Genomic DNA, 25,611 nt, shown 5'->3' with positions numbered 1-25,611 from the left:
CCAAGTCCATGGAATTCAATGAAAAGAATGCCTCTTGATTTTAGTGATCTCTGCTTCAAGTTTATGATGAGAAATATGGACATTACTAGTGAAAATGGGAGTTTGGAATTACTGAACTATACTAATGTACAAAAGTTAAATTTCACTCTATTCTTTTTTCACATTTTTGGAAGCCTATATATTTACAAAAAAATATTGAACTAGCAGGTATACTAGCAGTGTATAATTTATTATTCTGTCAAAAAAATAAAATGGTAAAACATTGTCTGAAGGGCTTGCTCAAAAGCTCGTTGGATCTGATAAAAAGTGTACTTTGTACACTTTGGAAAGTGAACATCAGGCATTAGATCAGAGGCTAGAGGCTGAGTGATTGTCAGAGGAAGAGCACAGGCTGATTGACAAAGTGAGATAACATTGTGGGTTCAAATTAGACACTAATGGCTTGGCATCTAGAATGTATTCTGCTACGCTAAAAGTGAAAAACAGATTATGTAACAATGGTCTGCAAAATTTCTGTCAATCTGTGCACTCTAGTGCACAGCAACCTTTTGAAAGGATAATATTTCATTGCACTATGCAGAGAGTGAAAGTCATCTGAATGTGAAAAACCTTTCTAAGATTCTGTATCCTCTCAAACCTTTCCTCATTCTTGATATGACATTCATTGTGTATGAGCCTAGCATTCTGGTCCCAGTACATCAAAGCTCTTTTGTAGGGATTAAGCATGTATTCAAATGCTTTGCTGGACTCAGACTAAAGACTATCATAAAATAAAATATTTATTTAGTCTTGGAGTGGACAGGAGAGTTTCTTCATTAAAGAATACAGATCCAGTATCCTTGACAGAGGACACAGGATTTATGTAAACTATTACCTGTACAGAACAGTTAAATTTGTATTGTGTGAAGGTATGCTTCAGTCAGTGGGCTGCTGTATTACAGGCAAATAATATGAAATTTAAAATGAATATGAGTTTATTTCATGTCTATGAAAATATGAACAGGAAGTAAGGCTTCTATGAAGCATAGAAGTACAGACAGATCTGTGACCTAAGAAGACTCTGTATGGCAGCAGTTTGAAGCCACTGTTCTTTTTCTCAGTTAGCTAAAGTACCCAATATGTAGTATTTATGTTTTATTTTACTGTAATTTTGCAGAGTATAGATGCAGCGTAATCTTACAATTTAACTTGGGCTTTCTATATGATGTATTGTGTGCTGGTATGTACTTAATTTTGAAATGAAACAATGTAGTTGCTCTTTATTTTTATTTTATCATTTACCTACAGAAAAATTTTACCAAGGCAAAATTTTACACTATAACATCACAGGGAAAAAAAAAAAAAAAAACAAACCACCCACCAAATAAGAAGCCCAAACAAACAACCAAAAAAAGAGAAGGCAGAATGCTGTTTACCATTTATCAGATTAATGCAAACAATACTTCTCATCTTCAGCTCATTTGGATCTTTTGTTTAGAATTCAATCTAAATCTACACTACAACAAAAACAAAACACATTCTTCTTCAAGACTGGTTTGTTTCCTCTGCTGATGATAGTTTGTCAAGTGCTCCCACCTCTGCAAAAAGAGGAAAAAATAATTAAAAAAAAAGATAATTGACACTATGTAAGTATGAATATTGGTCTTAGCAATTAAATAATGAAATCTAATTTCAGTACTATACATTTTTCTATTTTTCTTCTCTCAGCTATGAGGCAAACCCTTGAACTTTTCATATTTTAATTTATAAATGATTGTTTTTTTCTTTTGAATGTTAATAATATCTTCCTGCTGTAAATTAACCTTTTTTAGAAACTGTAGTGACAGAATGACAATGAAATTATATCAATTTTATTACGTCAATTGATATTGCTGGATCCCAGCATCTCAAAAGTTTTAGTATTACCCAGTTATGGCTGACATCCTACAGCCTGCTCTACATGGGAGGGCCTTTAAAGCTGGAGGGAGCAATTTTCAAGAGAAAGAGCTGAAGGCCACTTTTAGTTATCATCAAGATACTTCTTAGCAGTTAAAATATGCACTTCATCTTGCAGATCAAAATGTATGTCTAACCTGAATAACCATTCCCTGAATCTGAACCCCATGAGTGGGAGTTTTCCCCCTCCCCCCAAAGGAACATATCTAAACCAATATATTTAATGTAGTAAAGTTTCATTTGAGAAAAAATGTTAAAGTGTTTCTACCATAATAAAGTATGTTTTTTCACATTCTAAATCTACAGTTCTGATTTTGTGTGAGAGTTTGTACTAGGTCTTGCCAACAGATATTGTTAAGGAGTAATATGATAACATTCTGTGTCTTTTGAAACCTGGGAATACAAGAACTATCTCAGGGAAAAGCCATTTTATATGATCTGTTTATGAGGGTAGATAATACCACCATCTTGTCACTAACAAGTTTTTCAGAATTTCAACCAACTGGTCTTGGCATTAAACTGACGTCCTATTTAATTTGCTATTAAATTGTTTTATACTAACTCCCATGTAATCAGACTGTATTTAGTTTGTTTTCAACTCTTCTAAAAGCTGGCTCCATACAATTTTAGTAGTAGCTGTTATTTTCACAGTGCCCAAAGTAATCAAATGGTATTAGAACCCTGAAATGTTGGATATTCATTGACCTGCAGTTTGGCAAGACTACTTGTATTCTCTAAATTAGGCCTAAGTGCACTAAAATGGAATTGACAGTTCCTCCCCACCACCAGAGATGCTGTTCTAAGTCTTGCACATTCAAATCTGTAGCAAACTTGTACATTCAAGGATAATTCTATCTTCTCAGTAAATTTCACACCAGAAAGTGTGAAATATTAAAAAGGTATTCACTAACCTTTAAGATGCAAGTAAGTCAAAAATTCAATTACTGTACGCACAATGTTTTCATAAGCCAGTGGTCTTCTAAGATTCCCTATAAAACAAGTTGGTTGTTACTTAATGTTAACATGGTATAAAGATTGTATGGTAAAGATTATATGTGACATTGTGGCTAGGTTTATGAGTACTCTGAAAAAAAAAAAGCTATCTGAAATTTCTTTTTCCTTAAAATCCTTAAGGGAAAATCTCTTTTCATGGAAAAACAAAGCCACTTTAAGGTAAGTAACTGCAATTCTCAGAATCAAAGTTGCCCAGCTGCGTATGCTATTGCTGCATAGGAGCTGCTTTGGCACCTTAATGGTCATGGTCTTTAAGGCCTTTTAAGTTCTGTTGCAGAAGAGAGTTATCCTCTCTTCTCAACTCTCTCCTTTGTGTACACTAGCCTGAGATTGAAGGGAAAGGTAAATTTAGCAAAGAAATTAATCAGCTTTGCAAAACAGTTAAAAGCTCTTTATGTAGTCTGACATTGTTCCCAATAAGCCACTCAAGTGATACAGAAGTGATTTGTGGCCCAAAAGCTAAGCCTGGGACTCTCCTAAAAGCTCAGAAAGGTATGTTTTTGCATGTGTATCTAATATAATACACTCCTCTTCAATCTTGTGGAAGTAGGCCTTTTGATGCTTTTTAAATGGCCCAATTTATCAAGCTCCCTGGGAGCTTGTTACTGCATTTTGGGAGGTTAAGTATGCTTTCTGTGTCTATTTAAAAAAAAAGAAAAAAAAAAAGAGGGAGACATCTTGCTTTTTATCAACAGGATGGAGACTTGTTCTATATTAGAGAACAAGTGGTAGGTAATTTCCCTAAGATTTTTAGTTCTCTGCATACAGAACAGACCAGTACCAGTACCTGACTGACAGTCCGTTACTACATCACTGAAAATACTGTCCCTTGATGTTATCATAGGGGATGTGTTTAATCTCAGAGAATAGTCTGAAAGACTGACATTGTTGCAGGTGAATGTTGAGGGAGTTCTTCCATGATAGAAGACAAGATTTAGGCCTCTAGTGACATACAGGTCAGAAGGCAGACTGAGCTCTGTAGCACCGTAATGTAATGTAAAAAATATTGATGGGAAGTTGTAAGGGACACAGAGGTTTCTGGTATAAAGAGAGTCAGCATTTAAGAAGTTTGCATCTAAAAGTCTTGTCTTCCAGTCTTTGAACTGACACAAAGATGTTATTACTTACATTAATAATACTTGTATTAGTTAAGTTTTCCTTAATTTAATTTTTATTCCCACCTAACCTGTTATGATTAATCATTATTGTATTAGTAGTTTATTGACCCAGATTTTATTACCAATGTGATATTTATTGGATAATTATTTTTCTTTAGTGACTTGAGCATATTGGACATGTGTATTTCTACATACTTTGCTATTGACCTTAATTCTATATAGCAAATTACTTGCAGACACTAGTAAAGAAACAGTTATACTCTTGGAATTTAAAGATTTTCCTAATTATGCTCACAGATTTTTTTTCCTGGACTTGGTGTTATGTAACTAATACAGCTTACAAGTTCTTCTAGGTTTTATGGAGAGCTTGTGAATTTTGCAGCATTCCTTCAATGAGAGAGAGCAGTTCTTCGCACGAATTTTTACAGTAATGATGTAATGTAATTTTTAAGACACTTTTGTAAATAACCAACAGAATTTAACTAAAAAAATGCTTTTTTTCAATTAAAATAAGAATTCTGGCTACCTCACCCATTTTTTTTTAATATTCAAATCTCCTTTGGATAGGAACTCTAGAATAAACTTCAGCTTCAAAGAAAACTTCTGATGACAGAAGACCATCTAAAATGCAATTCATAACAGACACAGCTATATAATTTTCAGGTCCCATCCAGACAAGTTTGGTTGGATTTACTTGTAATTGTGGAGGTGCAGCAGTACCTGGCAAAAGACTCTTAAAGATCATATTCCTGTAAAGAAGCTAGCAGTATATCCACAAATGGCAACATGTTGCCATGTGAGCTGCATTGTTAGATTACAGATGCCTTCCTTTCACATAGTTTGACTGACAAAATATTATTTTTTACACCAGTGTTTGAGGAAGTAGGTTCTTCCTTTTTTCCCCTTAGAGACAGACAAACCACCAAACCAACCAGAAAAAAACCCCAGAACCACCACACACACAAAACCCCACTATGTACCAGAACTAAACTGGCAGTCATTCTGAGAATGTAACAACTAAGAAATGTATTAATGTTACGCTCCTATTTACAAAGTAATTATGTCCATGAAATTGTAATTAAGCTCATTTCCTTTATTTATGAACTTATTTAGTGTTAGCTACATTTACTTTGTGCTGGGTGGATTTAAAACAGCTTGAGAGAGCTCTGGGGCTGGGACTTTGTCTTCCCCCATTAGTGCAGTGATGAATGCAATATACTCAAGTAAGTACTGCTTTCTTTGGTTGCAGTGAGGAATAGATCACTCTTTGACAGTCTAAAGATGAGATTTATCCCAGCTCACTTCAGATGTCTGCAGCAGATTTAGTTTCTCCTCAGGAGAAATAAACAGATTTTTCTCAAAGTTTCTACATCTTATCCTGAAGTAGGTGTTCAAAATAAATCCTAAAATCCTTTTCATAAAGGGAGTCTAGACATATATTATAGAGGCCCAGCTTTGGATGATGAATCCAGAACAAGGCTACATCCTTTTCATTGCCATTTACTAAGTTCTGATACATGCAACCTCAAAACAGTAGACTTGACTTTGGTTTTGGCCAGGTTCTCAATCTTTTAATGAAGATAATCCATCTCGCTTAAATATAGGAAATATTGTGAGACTTAACATGGAATTATTTTTCTTTTAAATAGTGAAGACTCTTTACAACATAAACAGTGCCATACAGTTCTGAGGTCTGGTTTCAGCTCTGGAGTATCAGAATTTAAAAAAAAATTTGCCAGTTTCTATAGCTCTTCCTACTGAAAGATTCTTTTATGGGCTCACTTCTTTTCTGAAAAAAATTAACGCTTGAGTGTCTAGGGTGACATTTGAAATATTTATTTGAACATATGAAGAGAAAAAACTAGGTTTATTCTAAGTAATATGATCTATTGTACTCTAAAAGCAACATAATTGTGGTACTTTTCCCTAGGCACCATGATGTTTTAAACTATGGCCATGTACAAAGAGCACACACAATGGCCAAATTTCTTTTTTCTTCTTTTCATATGTTTATTTTTGTTAAAGTGCAGGAATAGCCTTGTATCTAGGTAGTTAGTTAACTCAATAACAGTAAATAAATTACTAAACATAAAAAACATATAAACAATACTGGCTTTCAGAATTTCATTACCTGCTTTAATATCCTCATCAGGCTGTATTTCACGTTTACCAGTGAAACCATGTTTGTCAGTAAAAGATCTGTGGTTATCTACTGCATCTGATAAATAAATTAAAAATCAGAGGATAGATTAAAAATCAAAGGACTTAACAACCTTTGCTATATTGCTTGCTTTTCATGGATTTCAAAGAAAAGATCATGATGGGACTTTTGAAGTACAAAATGACAAAGAAGCAATTAATGTGTCACTAAATAAAATAACCTTTCTTCTGAATTTGTGCTTATGATTTATATAATTTACTGACACAGTCCTGTACTACATACTTGCTGAAGCTATTACTGAATTTAGAGGAAGTTGTAAAGAAAATGTAAGTTTGTACATTCACATGTAATTTGGGAAGTTGTTTTTGCTACTTTCTCCTCTATTTTTAGAAAATGTTGCCAATGAGTCTGCTTAAAAGAAAACTGCAGGTAGTTTTTGAAGGTTATTCATGTAAACTATCTTACATGCCCCTGGTGCCTCTTCTCTCCCCCTTGCAATGGACATTTCTTTTACCAGTAAAAGCTGATCAATACGACCTGCAACAAAGGATGATTCCTATTATGCAGTCTTAGATAAATGGCACTTTGACAAGTACATTTCCCCCCAGTATCTTTGCCAATTGGGTTAGATCTACTTTGGGGCAAATATACTTCCAGACATTTACAGAACCAGTTAATATGTTTACGATGCATTAATCTTTTTTTTTTTAGGTATCCTTAAGCTTAGTTAAAAAGAATGATGAGAGTCCTAGTAAGTATCTGTAGCATGTCACGTATTACTGAGACTGAAAATACAGAAACATTGGTAATGAATGTTATTAGATTAACAAGAAATAATGGTAAAGGGACAGATATTTGAGACAGCTTAGCACTGCATTTCATTTTTCTTGTAATCTACATTTGTGATTCTTCATCTTTGTAAGCCAATGTGTATTTTAAATACCTTGTACATTAAATATTAACAGTTCACTATGTGAAAAATATTTATAGTCATGAGTCTGCATGTTATTGTTTTAATTGGAAAAAAAAAAAACCAAACCCCAGAACAACAACACAAAAAACCAAAACCAGTAGTATAATAAAGCCAGGTAGCCAAGCCATTTTCAAATAGATTTAAAGGTGAAATCTGAAATATATTGAGAAGTGCCAAAGTGTCACTTTTTGTCATTCTTCCCTTGACATCTAAGGTGCTATAAGATTTTGTAACACTTTGGGGGAGAGGAAGTATTTGTCATATGAAAATTACAGTTCAGAAGCACAAAGAGTGACCACATGTGCTTCTGGATATAAAGCCTCACAGCAAAACTCCGCTTTAAAAAAGAACAGTTATTGTCTAAGACAACTGAATTCTATAATAGGCATGTAACAAATATCTAAACAAGTATTCTCCCCAATGAGTTTCTTCAGTCTTGCAGGTTTAGACAAAATTACCGTATTCATCAGAAGAGTAACACACTACAGCAAACTGGTTTACAAGAAAAAACTTCTGCATTTTGAAATAATGAAAAAAAAAAAAGCTTGACTTACGTGGCCCAAGTAGGTAACCAGCACTATTCAGAGTCCAGCCCCTTTTTTCTTTTGCCTTAATGAAAAAAATGCATGTTATTGCACAAACTACACAGTGCTTTCTGAAGACAAAGCAAACAGCACCCAAATGGACATTCTCTTAGCAGAAAGTGTCTTCTGAAGGCGTGAAATAAAGAAGTATTGTAAAAAAAAAAAGCCAATAATATAGAAGCAAATATTAATGGTGAACTCTTGCCCCCTCCCCATCTAAGTCAATAGTTTTCCTGTTGACATCAATGCAGTGGGAAGATTGCACACTGTATAAGTGAAACTGCAAATCACAGTTTGGAGGCAGAAATTTTGACTTTATACTCCAAGTTTATGTTGCCACCTGATAATCACCTTAAACAGCAAGGTTTTCTTTTAATTGTTTGGATTTACATGACAGCCTCTTTATAAAGAAAGTCCTTATATACACCACCTTTTCTGAGTCAGATGGGACATCCATTCAACTTTGGTCTATAAACTAGACACTCTTTTTTCCCTTTAGTTACAAGGGAGCTAGTATTCACAAGCCCCAAATTCTTACCTAAAAACCTGTTTATTGCCCAAAATATTTGAGTGCTGCATCTTGTCCAACCCCTTTATCTAAATACAATGTATATCACTGCAAGGTTTACTGTTATTTGTCAGCTGAGACATGGATGCTGCCCAATGGATAGGGCCTCCAACAGTGAAATTAGTACTTACTGAGAAGACCAGTCCAAATGTTTCTGACAGGGTGGCACAAAGGATTAAAGACAGAAACAGGAAACTAGTGCACCTCTGCATCTGGAAAGAAGCCATACTAGGGTGAATGATCTGAGTTATCGCTTTGCCTTCCAGTTACAGATCCCCCAGGCATGTGAGCATCCCTGCCGCGGGTGCAAAGTGGGGAAGAACCTCCCTCCCGTGGGGCAGGGCAGCTGTGGCTACCGGTTTGGCATCCAAATTTCCACTGGGAGACAGGCCAAGAGGTGGGGAGGGGAGTACCTTGAGCTGGAGCGCGACGACCTCTCCCTCGCAGCGTTTCAGCTGGTGCTGGCGGCGGTGCGGCTTGTCCCACGGCTGCAGTCCTGCCGGTGGGCACTCACTGCATGGCCACGGCGCGCGGGTGCAGACCTGCACGCTCTCCCTCTGTTCCCTCCGCTCTTTATGGGCTGCAGCACGACCGCGCAGGAGGGGCACCCTCCGGGAGGGGGAAGGGAGAGAGCCGAGAGCCGCCCACCCCCCTCTCCTCCGCCTCCCCTGGGTCATTTCCCCCTCGCCAACCCACTCCATTAGGAAAGGCAAAAATTATAGCAATTCAATTAGAGGTATTTGGAAGCACGACGCAGGCTGCAGGGAGATAACAGCCCGGGCAATTACCTCTGATTACGGCGGCCTTGGGCAGGCTGGTGAGCAGCGAGAGGAGCTCTGGTCTGGGCAGCCTGGCCTGCGCCTGTCACCCACTGCAACTTCACAAGCGCCTGGGGGATAAGAAGGCGTAAAGTGAATACAGATCACTTTTCAGAGACTCAGGTACGGAAGGAGAGCTAAATACAAACGTCTGCATGTGATGCTGGCTAACAAGATTCACAGTGTTTCAGCTTTGCATTTGGGAATACTGAGGACTTCACACACACACACACCCCCCCCTCCGCTTGTGATCCCTGGAGCTCCCTGTAGTCCAGGCCACTCGTGGTCCCTTAAAATCCCTTTGACTCATCAGAGCATGACTCACCTAGCATCAGAGCAAAAGGAGCTGAGCCAAAACTCTGTTATTGTACTTCCTCACTGCTTCATATCTGAGATACCACTTTTTTTCCTTTTTTTTTTTTTTTTTTTAATGGTTATATATGAAAAGCTAGGGAGGTAGCTCTCCCCAGTGATTAGACTAGCCCCGGCCTGTTAATTTACAACCAGTGAAGTTTCACCAGTTTGCTTATCTTAGTTGTTGTTACAGCTGGCTTCGGGATGTGCAAAACTGAATTACAAGGCAGAGATTCCAATGTTAGTTCCCTTTTTTTCCTGCCAAACCATATTTTCTCTGCAACAGATGAGTTTATTCACTACAAGTCCCTTAAATTAATCTTTCAGTAAGAAAAGCATCGCAGATGTTGCACAGAATAAGTTATACTTCCAACTCCTTTTTCTGCAGCTGCTTAAGATTCTCTGCAAACACAGTGTGTATGTAAACTTGAATGTGGAGCTGAGACAGCTATTGAAAAATGGAATACACCTATTCACCAGTTCACCAGTTTAAAAGCAAAAAATTTTTTTACTTCAATGTAGCATAATGTTCATAATCCAGACTAGAAGCAGAAGCTGTGTCTTGTAGTTCTGTTTCCTACCCTCTTTTGTCAGAAGCAATAGGGTTATAACAGTCTAGCCATGTCATTGGATCTCTGATCTAAAACTGCTTGAATTAAGTTTATTTTATACAATTCTTAAATGCTAATGTACATAAATGGGAACCTCAACTTTGCAGATTTCATTTGATGCTTTTTATCATTTGCTGAGGATGTTCTCTCAGCCATTGCATGATCTTCACAATTCAGACTAGATAGATCTGGAAAATAGCAATATAATTTTTGCAAAGTGTTGTTTTCCTTTACTTTATCAAAAATGCACTTCTGGCTGAAATTTCCTAGCTTTCAACTGTTAACTCCCCAAAAGTCATTTCTGAAACGTGAAGCTTCTCCGTGATACAAAATGTTTTCTTTGTGTTATTTGAATAAAACCACAGAAGTTATATTGAGATGTCAAAATTTGCATTCAAGCAGTATTACAAAAATGTGTTAATTCTGTTATCTTTGACTACAGTTTGTTCTTCAGTTTCCTGTAAAAAGTATTTGAAACAATGTATTTTAACCTGTAATTTTTATTCCAATTTTTTATCACAATACTTGCATCTTCTTGTCAAATTAGAGAGTCAAATGATCTCTTCATCTCCACTAGAGTCAGATGCAGAAGAAAGCCTCTTTGTATACTCAAAGGCTTAATCCGTCATGTGCCCATCATAATTTTTGTCTAAATCTATCTTTAGGTTAGTGTCAATTAAATAATTTTATCAGTCATTCCTACAATTGATGTTCTCATTCCCTCAATTTTCCTTGTCAAGAATGCTATTAGTCTTTTTTTATTCCATAGGAATTTTAAAACTCACTGCTCAGACAGAAGAATTAGAATTAGTCTGAAGCCTGCCTTTTCTAGCTTAGCTTGAAAAATGACCATGTGACTACACAGTTTATTTTCTTATTGAGGTGACCTTTCAATGTACTAATTCCTCCATTGATTTATTTGTTGTTTGGTTAATTGTAAAGGCTTAATGCAATGTGCAGTAGCTGTTAGGTTATGCCTAGTCCTCACCAGTCCTCACCATCAGACAAACTCACTATAAGGCTCATCTAAAATGTACTCAAGTCAATAGAACAATAAACATTGATAACAAAACTGTCTCTAATGTCTCTAAATTGATAGGAGAGACAGGATTACATTGCCTGTCTCACACAACATGTACTCTGTTCTATAATTGTAACTGCATTTCATAACAATTAAATGAAAACACAGGGGAGAATACTGTTTTCAGCCAGAGTAAAAAGCTTTAAATTTTTAAGGAAATGATAATATGGATTAAAAAAATGAGAGTATTGAAACATTGGGCTTGGGAAAAAAATTAATTGCATTTTTGTCACTGGAGATTTAATTTTGAGAACAAGTGGTAAATCCTAAGGATTCTCCTATGTGTTTAATGGTAAAAATTTCCCTTACATACAACTTTGTAAAATATTCAGGAAAAACACTGAATAAAAGTGGATTTTGCAGTGTATTTTGGAAGGGTCTGGAGTTGCAGTGGCTCCCTTCACTGTCAAGCTTACTGAGATATAATGAATGAAGCAGGAAAAAGTGTGTCTGTTATTTCTGTGTTGAAGTTGTATAGCCAGGTTTGGTTTCAGCAACTCACCAATGAATATTAAAATCAAATATTAAAAACCACTGCATTCACAGAGTGATGTCCATCTGCATAAAAAATGAGCGAGGTCTTTTCCTACTTCCCAGGTAACATCAAGCGTGAACATATTGTTTAAGGCCATCCTTAAGTATGTACACAAAATCACTAATATTATATGAGCAATGGCAATGAATTCTGGGCTTGAGAGAGAAGTTACCAGAAAAACTTGTCTCCCGTACACTGAAGTAATTCCAGTGAAACACTGACATTACATAAAGTAAATGCTTTATTGGGGGAGTGCCATCACCCACCTAACTAGAAATGATTTTTTGCAGAACTTTGAAGATTTCTATCTTTGAATCTAATTCAATATTTACCAGGGGACCACTAACATGCAGTGACACCAGTAACTTGTGTTACTGTTTTTTCTGCATTGGAAACAATTTTAGATTTTCGAGATCAGTGTTTTAACCCTGAGTGCAGAGATTTACCATAACTGAGCATGGAGATCACAAATGCAAGGCTTTCTGTGACTAAATCTAATTCTGAGTGGGAAAGGCACAAATTTCTTTCCAACAGAGTATGGGCACTGACAGATCTGAGTATCCAGAAGCAATGAGGCATTCCAGTTGCTAACAGGGCTGTGAATTGCTTCACTGATCAAAAGTTTTAATGCTATTTTGGTAGTAAATGAGGACACTGTCACAGAGCTGAAAAGTTATTTAGAGTTTTTCTTTCTGTTCAACAGCATTACCCCACCCTTCAATATTTGCATCTCAGCTGCTCATCATTAACTAAGCAGCGATAGGTTGAAGATGACATCATTTGCATTTATCTGAAAATGACATAGAGCTTCAATATGCAACTATAATTTTGAAAGCAGTTTGCTCTTTTAGTCTTCAAGAAACCTCTTGATTATTTTTTCCCTTAGAACTTGTTTCTTCTTTAATGGATATAGAACAGAGAACATGTTTTTTGTTTTTTTTTTAAAAAAGTAGTAATAAGGGAAGGGTCATTTTCTTCATCCTTCCAAAACCTTTGTATTGTTTTCCTCCATTTTCCCATTTTGTAATTTCTGTAAAATGTATGCAATTTTCAGTGAGTGAGTCTTTTGCCAATTTTACCACCTGCAGCTCAGTGTCAAATAGAACTAAATATTATAGATATCTTCTGAATGAAGGGCTATTTTCTGTTCTGAATTATACTGATATCAACTAATAATTTCCTGTTATTACATCAATCAGTGTGCTACCAGAGTTATTATTCACACAACATATATCATTGCAACAAAACTGTGACTACCACATGTTAGATCATTTTATACCTTTTAAAAATTATTTTTGGTTCAAGAAGCCTTCATAAAACTTACGGAAGAATAATGTATCTGTCGCATATGGTTAAAATTAGCCAATAGGTTCAAATCTATCAAGGACAGGTTGCTAGCCAGCACAACCACATAAGCTTCATATCCTAAAGAAGTCAGACTAAACCAGAGGCTGTCTTGATGAGGGTTTATCTGAGAAAAGCACTGAGAATTTGAAATATTCTAAGAAATACCATTTTGCAAGGGTTTCCAGTTCTGATAGTAGTGGATCACAACAGATTGCACACTCTACTGCCATTTCTAGTCTTATGCATCCCCAGACCATAGCTATTTGGGCAAAGTGCAGAAGCACTATGCAGAAGCCTCATTGAAATTCCAGGAGACCCAGTGCTCCAGCAATTTTATTCACAGGCCAAGAAGGAGGATGGCTTCAGAGCCACTGCCTGTCTCAGAAGCAAATACAGTATCTCAGCTCTGTAAGAGGTAACAGAGCTTGAGTCTCAGCTCCTGCTAAGGTTAGAGCTCAACTTTTTGGGAGGCAGCAACTCTGTCTGAGTCCTACAACAGCTGTGAACCTCTGACTCAGAGGGCACGTTCAGGACTTTTAGATGCAGAGGCTCCTTTCCCATGTTCTGAATTCCGATGCTTGCCTGAAGGAAGTTGGGTTTTGGCTTAAGTTTCCATTTAATTGCTAACTCACCAATTACTTCCTCCTCCTTTGAAGAGTAAATTCAGTGGAAGCTCACACCTACCAAACACAAGGGAGCTGTTTCTGCTCCTGCAAGACCTCAGGAGGAATGACTGCCTACCCACTGATGAGAAATGATGTGAGGAGCCGCTGATGACAGCGACCTGTCTCCTGGTGAGCAACTTCTAAGGTCATCAAAGTTGAGAAGCTTTTCTTATTTACAGGCAACAGAGATCTGAAGTATTTTGTCTCAACCTCCCGCTCAGTGTGAAATCATACGCCTATTATATTGTTTCTCATTTTAATTACTGAGGGTACATATGTGAATAGCTCTATACATATGCATCATGCCATATGATTTTATTTTTACATCACATGAAATAATCTTTGTATATTTTGTGCCTTTTAATGTTAAACAATCTGAAGATTCACTGCTTTTAAAAAAGCTTGCCTATGTTAAAAATAGTATTAGTTCCTTATTTGAAAACAACATCATAACTCAATTAGAATTTCTGTAGTGGCTTTGAAAGCTCTTAAAATGTGCTTATGAAGCATGATGCAAAAGGTTCCTCTTACTAAATTATAGCTTTGTATTTAAATCAGAATGAAACCAACATTCTGCAAATATTGTAATTTTTGCATGGGACTTTATTTTAGCATCACTGGATGAATGAAGTCTGCAAAAAATAAATAATTACCACACATTTTCTTAAACTGTATTTTAGAATGGAGATTAAAATGGATTAATATAAATATTAGATTAGGATGTGGTGGTTCCTGCGGAAAGGCATGCAGGAAGGGCTGCACACTCTGCCAGTTATTGGGCTGCTGCCTGTTCTCCTCACCTGCAGGCTTAGGCTGCAACCCTGATGGTCACCCCAGCTAGCTGGTGGCTGTGCAAGCCTACTCATGAGCTTGAGGTCTTCAGGGAATTAGAAGGGCTTATTAGGCAGTGCTTTGAAGTTGTCAGAAGCGTAGTAGCCGAGACCAAGCAAGGACTGCGCTCTGCAGCAGACAGGAATCAACTCCCTAGCCAGGCTAGCCTGGGATGTTTGGAGGCAGCTACCCAGACAGAGTTCCTATCAGGGAAGCTGCTCTCCAGGTGAAGGGCTGCAAAGACTGCACCTCCCCTCCTGGGTACACAGGAGGCACAAGGTGGAAGCACAAGCTGTGTTCTAGTGGAGTCACTCGGGCAGTGGGTGGAGGAGGTGCAGGAGGAAGTTAACAAACAGGCTATGCTGTATTAGGGAGAGTGAACAAGAAATAGATGGAGTATTATTCAAGACTTTGCAAGAAGAAATACTAGTGCCCTGTGGCACTGACCTCTAAGGACTACCAGACAAAGAGTTTCAACAGCGAACAGACAGCACCTTGGAGAATGAGACACCACGGTCTTTGGTGACCTGTGGGAACAGGCTATCACTTCACCCTCCTTCCTTGTGTGTACCAACCAGCAACAGATATGGCAGTGGACAAAGCCAATGAGCAAGATTCACGGGGAGAAACAGCACCAACAGCACACACTAAAAGCTGCAAAAGGAAGCAGTGAGTGCTAGTAGTAGGTGACTGCTGAGAGGCACAGAGGCACCCATCTGCCAGCCTGCTATAAGAGTGAAGGGAAGTTCACTGCTTGCCAGGAGCTGAGATATGGAACGTCACAGGGAGACTGCCACAACTGGTTAAAAGCACAGACTACTCTCCCATACTTCTTTTCCATGTGGGCACCAAAGACACGGTAAAGCAAAACCTGGGCAAGATTAATCAGAACTTCAGAGCCCTGGGGGCACAAGTGAAGGGGACAGGTGCCCAAGTGATCTTCTGCTCTGTCCTGCCAGTCAGAGGCAGGGGTGCAGGCAGAGGTCTACACATCATGCGGATCAGCACCTGGCTTCAACACCAGGGCTTTGGTTTCTATGATCACAAGACATTCTTTGATGAATATAGCCTATTGGGGAGAGATGGGATCCACCTATCTAGAAAAGGCAGAGGAATCTTTGCTAGCAGATTGGCTGATTAAGTGAATCATGCTTTAAACTAATGAACCTGGGGGATTCAAGTTGGGAACTTACCCAAAGCTGTGACACTTGCATATTCATAAGCAACAGGTTGGATGTGCGCACCTACCAGGGTAGAGAGGTATGCTCCCCAACCCTCTCCAAATGCAAAATCCCTAAGACCAGCCATCTCAAGTGCATGTATACCACCGCACAAAGTCTGGGTAACAAACAGGAGGAACTGGAGCTCCATGCTCAGTCAGAGAGTTATGATGTCATAGGAATCACAGAAACTTGGTGGGAAAACTCACATGATGAAGATCATAATTGGATGGCTGCAAGCTCTTTCAGAAAAATAGGAAGAGAAGAAGAGGAGGTGAAGTTGCACTTTATGTAAAAGAGACATTTGAGTGTATGGTGGTGAGCTATGGAGACCATGAAAGTTCCATATAATGTCTTTGGATCAAGATTAGAGGGATTGTCACCAAGGGGGATCTTATGTTAGGTAACCTCCCAATCAGGATGACGAGGCCGACAAAACCTTACTTTGCTCAGGGAAGTCTTGGGCCAACAAAACCTGATCCTCATGGGGGGCTTCAATTACCTGGACATTTGTTGGGAAAACAACACAGTGGTGCACAAGTCATTCGTCCGGTTCCTGTAATGCATTGAGGACTGCTTCCTGCTACAGATGCTGGACATGCTGACTCAGAACAGCACATTGCTACGTTTACTGTTCACAAACTGAGAAGTCTTACTTGACAACATAACTACTAATGGTAGCCTTGGATACAGCAATCACAACATTGTGGAGTTTAAGATCCTCTTGAGCACCCTAAAGACCAGTAGTAGGACAAAGACCCTGGATTTTAGGAGAGCCAACTTCATTACGCTCAGAGCCTAGCTGTGAGGGATTCCATGGGAAGCATCCACAGAGGGGAAAGGAGCTTAAATAACTCCCAGCTAGTGTTGGGAGTTATTTAAGAACAACCTCCTGGAAGCACAAGAACAGTCCATCCCCTACAAAGGGAGAGAAAGAAGGCAGAAGAAGAGATGAGCCTGGCTTAACAATGAGCTTTTGGGTGTGCTTAAAAGCACAAAAGAAGAATACCAGCTATGGAAAGGTGGCCAAATACCTATTGAGGACGACAAGAACCTTGCTAGGGCAGAGATGCAGTCAGGAAGGCTGAGGCTCAATTGGAACTGAAATTAGCCAAAGATGTCAAGAACAAGAAAGGGTTCTTCAGATATATGAGCAGTAAGCAGAAGCACAGGGAAGACATAGGCCCATTACTAAAGGCAGCAGGGAAACTAGTCACTAATAATGCTGACAAGGGAGAGGTTCTCAATACCTTCTTTGCCTCTGTCTTTACTGGTGTAGCTGGACCCCAGATCATAGGATCAAAAAGCTATGACAACACCTATGTTGACCCACCAGTAGTGGGTGAAGGGCTGATCTCAGGCCTCTTGCAAGGGCTCAACCACATAAAATCTATGGGCCTGGACAGAATCTACCCAGGGTGTTAAAAGAAGTGGCTGACATTGTTGCTAAGGCCACTGTCTATAATCCTTGAAAAGTCATGGAGACCAGGGGATGTCCCTGATGACTGGAAGAGAGCAAATGTGACACTCATCTACAGAAAGGCCCAAAAGAGGAACCAGGACACTACAGGCCCATTAGTCTTACTTCAATCCCTGGGAAAATAATGGAATGAGTCTTCTTAGAAATTGTTACAAGCCAAATGAAGCAGGTAATTGGGAAAAGTAAATACACCTTTACCAAAGGCAAATCATGCCTGACTAACCTGATCACCTCCTACAGCAAAATAACATGGTGAAAATGGGGAGACCTGGACTTCAGCAAAGAGTTCAACAGTATTTCCCATAGCCTCCTCCTTGAGAAACTGGTACAATAGAGATTGGATGAGTAGTCTGTGAGATGGGTAGGAAATTGACTAACAGGCCTCACTCAGAGGTTGATGATCACTGTTTTTTACTCAGGCTGGCAGCCTGTCACAAGTGGGGTCCCACAGGGATCAATATTGGGCCCCACACTGTTCAACATCTTCATCAATGGTCTGGATGATGGGATGGAAAGTACCTTCACCAAGTTTGGTGCTGACACCAAACTGGGTGGTGAGGTGAACATGTCAGAAGGGTGAGCCTCTTACAGAGAGACTTGGACAGGCTGGAAGAGTGGTCTAGCAAGAACTGTATGAAGTTTAACAAAGACAAGTGCAAGGTCCTGCACCTGGGATGACATAACCAAAGAGCCCAATACAGGCTAGGATCTGTATGGCTGGGGAGCAGCCTTGCTGAAAGGGATCTGGAGGTCCTGGTGGACAACAAGCTAAACATGAGTCAGCAGTGTGCTGCTGCAGCAAGGAAGGCAAATCAGATCCTGGGCTGCATTCACAGGGGCATTACTAGCAGAGATATTGTGATCATCCTGGTCTGGTCAGTGCTTGTCAGGCCACACCTGCAGTACTGTGTCCAGTCCTGATCCACGCAATTCAAAAAAGACACAGACAGACTGGAGAGGGTCCAAAGGAGGGCCACAAATATGATCAAAGGGCTGGAGAACCTTCTCTACGAGGAAAGACTGAAGACGTTAGGTCTTTTCACCCTGGAGAAGAGAAGGCTTGGGGGCATCTCATCACAGTTTTCCAGTACCTAAAAGGCAGCTACAAAAAGGATGGAGGCTCTCTCTTCACAAGGCGCCTAATGGAGAGGACAAGGGGCAAAGGGTACAAGCTGCACTGGGAGAGGTTTCATCTTGATATAGGAAAGAAATTTTTTTACAGTGAAAACAATCCACCTCCTAGGGACTTAGTGGAGTCCCCATCACTGAGGTTTTAAAGACTTTAGTGGACAGGGTGCTAGATAATAGGTTGAACCAGACAATCTTTCGAGGTTCCTTCCAACATGGGCTATTCTATGTTCTATTATCCACTTAAAATATTATTTTTAAATTACAATAAATGAGTTATCAAATTATTTGTAATAAATAAGGACCCATAGGGAAACAGGTTAGTGCTTTCATGGCTTTTATTTTTTAACAGGACACAATGCCAATTGCTTCATTAACAAATATGTTGCAATATTATAATACAAAAACCTCACAAGTAGGCATTTCAGACATAAAATACATTCACAGTAATGCCAAAAGGAGCTACGGAATAATATTTACATAAAATGTTTTCCAAAAATATTTTTATATTGAGTTCATTTAAGTATAAGAAAATTAAGCAGAATGTTATAAGATAGATATTCAGTTACAAAATACAATTTTGTATCTTTGTTGTTACTGTTTTTTATTTTGTTAAAGCACAAAATGGAATTAGCAGGATGATATTACACAGCCTTCATTGTCCTACTGTAAATGCACCCAATTAGTCTTTTTCTGCTTTGATAAGAAATAACCCATTCCATCTTACAAGCCCACTGTGTAATTTGAAAACAGGTTAGGGAAAATTTGGTGTTTTGCATTGTATTCCGGAAGTGGAAAGGCTTGAGCATATTTGATCTCTTGCAAGGAAGACTGAAAGTGATAGCTGAACAGACTGTTCTCCCACATCTTTCCAGTGGAAAAATAAATAGGGAAAAAACTTTCTTCTATTCTCCTCTGGAAGTCTTTTCACCTGATGCCCTGGTGATAAGAATACACTAGCAGTAACTATGAGGCAGAAGTTGTTCTCCCCAACAAAAAAACTTCCTAAAAACAAAACAAGCAAAAAAACCTCATAAACCAAAATCATTTGATCTCAGGCTAAAAAGAGTTCTCAGTGGTCCAGCTTTCAAGTGTGGAATTTCAGCTCTGATAGAAAACAAGAATTCTATGGCATGTTGATACATACAGTTCAAAAGAGATTGTGCAAAGCTAAAAATTACTTTAAAGTTATCTTTGCTCACAGTTACCTGTGAGTTTCCAGGTTATTTGCATTTTGAGACAATAAGAGGAGGCTGAAGGTTTCTTGGAAAGCCAAAACCACAAATAAAAGGCTATTAAGGTGTAGAGAGGGTTCACACAGTCTGATGAAATACTAGCTTTAAAAACAAGCAAATGAAAAAATTCCCCAACTATCACTAAAGAGTCCCTGCAAAACAGAAGTAAATCCAGGCAGGTAGAGAACAAAATTTTCTGTGGCTGGCATGCATGTCGGTGTAGGGGAGTTATTTCCCACCAAACTCACTTCAGTTCCTTAGCAGTTTCCCTCTGTCCCCAAGTTTCCTTATTACAGAAAATAAATGAGGGGTTGAGGTTATCACTCCCCCCATGAAGAAAAAGCTTGAGAATGAAGAAGTAAAAGGGACACACGGGGTGGGATTCAACTTCTTAGCTCTAGGAACTTATATGTGAGTAAGATATCAAGCTCCCATGATAGTCAGTGGAGAGGGAATCAATATGGTCAAGACTGACTCCACTTAAGCTAATTTAAGTACCTAAGTGTCATTATTGACTAGCGCTCTAGATTCCAGTGATTCTTTTGGCTAACTATCCATTGACTGCTATGGAAGCTTTGACATGTAGGTCACCTGTAGGGACCCAAATTAATGGCAAATAATTCCAGCCATGATGGCAAACTTTCAAACAAAAAATATGTTAGAAAACAGTGATCAGTTGTTATCCATGCCTAATGGGGGGGTAGAAAAAGGTAGAGCTGGATTAATCTGCAAGAAAAAATGTTGAGATTAGTTATTAGGAAAAACTTTCTAACTATATGGTTAGAAAAAGAATGTCATAAGAAATATAATGGTAGAGGATTTATGTGGAGGTTTCTCTTAGAGAACAGGTTCAGTGAATATGTCAGGAATAATGCAGGTACACTTAATACTCCAGAAGAGTAGCACTTCAACTACATGATCTCTCTGTTCTACCTGTATGCCTACCTACCTGTCTGTGTCAACAAAACTCAGGGACAGTGCGTTTCTTAGAATTCTTTCAGATCTATTTATGCTATGACATAATCTGGATTTTTACTGTTGTGATTGATTGCTCATTTTAACTTCGTGTAGTCTCCCAGCACATGCTTGTTGTCATCTTACATTTTGTTATCTCCCTCATTACTTCCTCTGTCATTCTTCTGCTTTCTTGTAGGATCATCACTCCTTTTCATATTCTCTCTACAACTAGATATGGTTCCTCAGGGCCTTAACCAGTTGAGGTCTGAATATCTCCAAAGGTGGAGATATTCCCCCACCTCTGTGGGCCCCTGCTCCAGTGTGTAACTATCTTCAAGGTGATTTTTTTTCTTCCTTTTATCTTGTTGGAATTTCCTGTGTTGCAACTTGTGTCTGTTGCCTTTCGTCCTACCATTGTGCATATCCTAAACTGTGTGCAGCTGTAGCACAGCGGAAAGTTTAATTGCTGCTACTACTTTCTGTGATCCAGAGTTTGTATGAAATAGAGTACATAGCCTCCATTAAACTTCTCTTTTCCTCAGATAAATATTAAAAAAAATTATCACAATTTTTTTGTATAATCAAGATGTTGCAAAACCAATAACCAGTGTGTTTTTGTTTTTTTTTTTTTTCTTAACTGGAACCTGAATCTGGATGATAAGAAGTCCTTTGATTTAACTCTTCAGCTTATGCCATTTGAATGTTAGCAATTATCCTTATCCCTTGCCTTTCTAACAACCATGACTATGCTATGTATGACTGTAAATTAGCAGCCCTTAGTGAAAACAGCAACTATAGTTTTCATTTTGGGATAGTGACACTTGAATCAAAATTTATTCCAAACTCTTTTTCAGAATTTCACAGAATGGTCTGTCATCATGTCCATCATTTTGCCTTACACCTTATCACCATAAATTGAAAAATAGACCCTGTTAGCTGCAGAATATGATCTACATATTTAGTTTAAAATATTTTTGAAGAGTTTTTTCCCACTGTAATATAAGGCAAAAATTAAAAAGATCACCAAAAGCAAGGCACTACTAAGAGCTATCTGATTATGGAAGCTGGTCATGGTTTACCAGAACTCTCATTGCTTCATGTGCAGCTCAGTTATCTGTATAAGCATCTTAGATTCTACAATTTTTTTAGTTTGTTTATCATTACTAATAAAATTGCAGAAGGTATAGTTTAAACCTATGCTAATGATATATTTAATGGGATGAAATTATGTTTCTAGCTCTTCCCTGATCTCTTTTCTAAACTTTTGCTCACTGGAGTCCATCTATCCTTCTCTTTAACACAGAATATTTACAATTTCTTGTACTTACAACACTAATCCACCTAATTGTTTAAGACAAAAAGATTTCCTATGTAGTATTTTCTTCTGAGAAATATTATTTGCTTACCAATCAATCCTTCCTTCAGTATGAGAAGATTCTACAAAGAAAAACCCAAAGAAACAGTCTCAAGTTGTTTTAAGGGGTGTTTTTAATGAAAGCAACCCCATTTCCTTCTCTGGGAAGGATGGTCACTGCTGTCACTTATGAAGAGCAATTAAGTCCTACTGATCCTGTCAGATATACAGTGAGCCTTTAACATTCACTCAGCCTTTAACATTATCAGCCAAGTTATCAAACCAACTAACAGTATGGATAATTGAGAGGCACACAAGAAACAGAAAGAAATCCTTATCATGTCCTTTCTTGAAAGCTTTTAATAGCTGCATGTTGCAAGTGAATATACATGTTTCCTGGGTCTAAATTTTTAAGATCTATTATGAAACACTTAAGTATGCATATTTTCTCACGTGTGGTTGAAAACTATAGGTATCATTACAATGCAATTGCTAATGTTGTATTTTCTTCTAATCTATTTGCAAAATTTTCAGTATTAAAGTTCTATAATACTTACATTAAGTCTATAGATTAGTCCTGAATGAATCTCATATGTTCATAGGAGCCTAATTACTTACTTTCTTTTGCCTTCCACTTGTACTTTTTAACTAGTACCTCATTGTTCTGAGGGTTACACAGTACCGAGGGTCTGTTTTAATATTAGCAGTGCAGGCAGGCAGATCATGATGGTCCACTTCCTGTTATGCAAGCCAGGAAAAATCATACTCTTTATTCTTTGGCTTACAGGTTCTTACAGATCTGTTCAGTTTACTTTATCATCACAAGAAACAGAAGCCAGAGAGGCCTTCTAGCTGCTTCTAGATGTCAAATTTGAGTATTAGATGTCAGTATCAAATAAGAAAGGGTTTCCAGGAGTCTACTTGTTCCTGCTTTCTAGTGTGAAAGAGAGGAGAGATTTAAGTTTAGTCTTAGATCTGCCATGATGCTTTTTTCATCAAAAAGAAATTAGAGAAAGAAGCAACCCAGTTTGATAATCATAGAACCTTAGGAGTTTATTGTACCTGGGGGATTAAAGGCCTCCTATGGGGATAAAAGACTCAAACTACATGTATATATTATGCAGAAAGTACTTATGCCCTGCTTTGGATCAGGGGCATTTACAATGGTTGGTTAAACTTCATGTTTTGGGGAAATCCCAAGAGCTTTTATAAAGACCATGTCAGTAATGGATTTATGTCAGTACATTTCCTACATTTTCCTATTGAAGTTGCATAAGAATAAAGAAAAGCTTCCTTTTCAGGTCATAGAAAAGTGCTGATATTACATGTATTATGAAAAACCTTGCAGTGTCCTTTTATCTTCTGAATTCAATGGCTTATTCTGTTCAAGATCACAGTTTGTAGGTTGACACATTGCGCACTTCTTGCCATACAGTCCCTATTTCTCTAGACTGTTGTTTTTCACTCCACTTTGCTAACTTTTCTTCTGATTGTTTTGGTCAGATAGGTTATAGAGGTGACTTCTGTAAATACCTGAGTTTTGTGAAGGAGAAAAAAAGCAGAGATAAATGTCTTCTCACGTTAAGATTTTCTTGATATATTGCTCAGAAAATTATCCGTCAGGTTTTTTTTGCCTTAAATTCTCCAAAAGAAGTTTAGAAAAGCATTGACTATGATTAAAGAGCTCATTTATTTTTTTATATACAGGAAATGAATAAAATCAAACTTTTTGTTAACTGTAATAACCTCAAAAGTTTATGGATTAACTAAACGGATTAAGTTCCATAGACTTTCTGCATATAAAACTGCTAGATTTTCTCTCCTGGCTCCAGGAGTTTCATTACTAGGCAATGAAAAAAGGCCCTTGAAAAAAGGGCATTCAGTCAAAGAGTTATGAAGGACCACTATTCTAGCAAATCTTGTATTATTTATTAGAAAGCATGACTTCTTTGACCTTTAAGCCTCAGTAGATGCCTTTAACAGGTGGTACAGTTCACTATCATTCTTTAAAGGTTGTTTTCTCCCCAGATATATAACCCTTTATGACCCAGTCTTTAGAGGATGCTTGTTGAAATTGTTTAAATAATAAGAACAGAAGAAATACTGCTTTGTAGAGGAAGGTAAACAATTTCTGGAATTTATCACACCAACTTGCAAGTTCGGACATCAGAAGAAAGCCTCTTAGTCCAGGTTGTTGAATACATTATTGTATATATAAGGGAATGTCTTCTGATTTTATGATTATTTCAATTCCCAAATATAAAGGGATTTCTGTAAAAAGTGCTGTAGGAGTACAATGCACTCCTTGTCCGATTTTAATAGAACCACCACAATTTAATTCCCTCACCACATGTGAGCCTGACTTCTTTATTCATATCTTCACACCTCTTTCAATCTTTATTTCTGCTTTTTAAATGGATTTTTTTATATATATTTCAAAATCTATTTTTTCAGGTAAAAGGTAATTTTAAAAACTCACTTTACACTTCAGTGTGCAAAAAAAAAAGAGGTCAGTGTATCATGTTAATCTTCATAAAGTATTCATGAAATGCTTTGACAGAACTTGTGAATTTTCAGAACAAGAATAATTTCTTGACAGAGTAAATTATTTCTTACTAGGCTAACTGTATTACAAAAACTAAACTGTTACTGGTTCCTGAGTCAGCTAAATCTCTCTACACATAAACTGCAAAAGCTAGCTCTCTGTCTCAACAGTTCTTTCCTCTATAGAGATTGTAATCATCTTCTGGTACACAATTTAATTTTCTTCTGGTTCACCTGAGGAATGCTTCCAGGAACTTAATGAATAATGGTTTCAAGGAACACCTCAACACAGAGCAAAACTTAAAAAGAAAAAAACATACCTTGACGACATATGAATTTGCAGATCTGGAAAGACTGATCATGCATTCCTTTGTCTTGGCTCTTGTTCTCAGAAGGCATGCACCTACAATTGCTAAAATTTGCGCTGATATAATTTGGACTGTAAACAAAATGAAAGATGTCTTCTGGAGAGATTTCTACAGGAGATGTCCCTTCACATCATTTTCTGTTCATGACAATGAAGGTGATGTTTCATATGGATTCTACTTCTGATTTATTAACTTATTTATTTATCTGTTTGATCTGATTCCTTGCAGCTGCACTTCTGCCCATTGTTAGTCCATGTCTCTTTCCACTAAAGACAAAAAAATTAATCAGGGATAGCTCCATCTCACCACCAAGGCCAGTGAGACTGAATACTTCTACTGTCCATCTGCTACTGTGATTGCTTTTGATGATAATATGTGGATAGTGTAGCTGACAGCATACCCTGACCTTTAGCCGGAATGCTGTGTTTGGCGTAGTTGGGTGGGATGGAGCATTTTTATCTAGGCCAGGTGTCAGAAGCAAAGCAGTGCTTGCCAGAGATGCTGTCCAAAAATTCATAAATGCAGCAGAAACCTTTGCTGCTATTGAAGGAAAGTAAGCGTATCATTTATTGAAATTTTTAAAATTTAAATCTATCAAATATGGGTAAATAGCTTAGATGTGAAAGGTAAATATGTAATAAACTCACAATTCACCCATAATAGATGTTGCAAATAAAGTTTGTAAGAGCTAATTGTAATACAGATAAATGGGCCAAAATACATTGGAATC

General features: G+C 37.7%; 1 protein-coding gene across 4 annotated transcripts; it reads right to left on the bottom strand.

The window, feature by feature from the left end:
• Positions 1-1,336: 1,336 nt before the first annotated feature.
• On the bottom strand, positions 1,337-9,408 carry GAL (galanin and GMAP prepropeptide). Of its 4 annotated transcripts, XM_072865102.1 has the most exons (9): positions 9,321-9,408; positions 9,142-9,242; positions 8,767-8,849; positions 8,485-8,565; positions 7,756-7,810; positions 6,694-6,765; positions 6,199-6,285; positions 2,847-2,924; positions 1,337-1,577 (listed from the first exon to the last, which is right to left on the bottom strand). In XM_072865102.1, exons 4-9 carry the CDS (start codon positions 8,563-8,565, stop codon positions 1,525-1,527), a joined length of 426 nt encoding a protein of 141 aa, XP_072721203.1. In that variant the 5' UTR covers positions 8,767-8,849; positions 9,142-9,242; positions 9,321-9,408; the 3' UTR covers positions 1,337-1,524. The 4 variants fall into 4 exon arrangements, with proteins under 4 accessions (XP_072721203.1, XP_072721205.1, XP_072721204.1 ...); XM_072865104.1 differs by lacking the exon at positions 6,694-6,765 and having other exon boundaries at positions 8,767-8,933; positions 9,142-9,400; XM_072865103.1 differs by lacking the exon at positions 8,767-8,849 and having other exon boundaries at positions 9,142-9,400.
• Positions 9,409-25,611: the final 16,203 nt, after the last annotated feature.

Source organism: Ciconia boyciana, chromosome 6, assembly GCF_034638445.1.
Source record: "Ciconia boyciana chromosome 6, ASM3463844v1, whole genome shotgun sequence".
NCBI classification, from domain to species: domain Eukaryota; kingdom Metazoa; phylum Chordata; class Aves; order Ciconiiformes; family Ciconiidae; genus Ciconia; species Ciconia boyciana.
The sequence above is the reverse complement of the archived record's forward strand: the minus strand, read 5'-3'. Positions and strand labels throughout refer to the sequence as shown.

Bases quoted from the DNA above. Each gene is read 5' to 3' on its own strand.
- GAL (XM_072865102.1), bottom strand. From the start codon at position 8,565: ATGCAGAGGTGCACTAGTTTCCTGTTTCTGTCTTTAATCCTTTGTGCC. The intron at 7,811-8,484 runs GTAAGTACTAAT...TTTTTCATTAAG, and splicing joins CATTTGGACTGGTCTTCTCA to GCAAAAGAAAAAAGGGGCTG. The intron at 2,925-6,198 runs GTAATGAAATTC...CTTGTTTTATAG, and splicing joins TGATGAGGATATTAAAGCAG to GGAATCTTAGAAGACCACTG.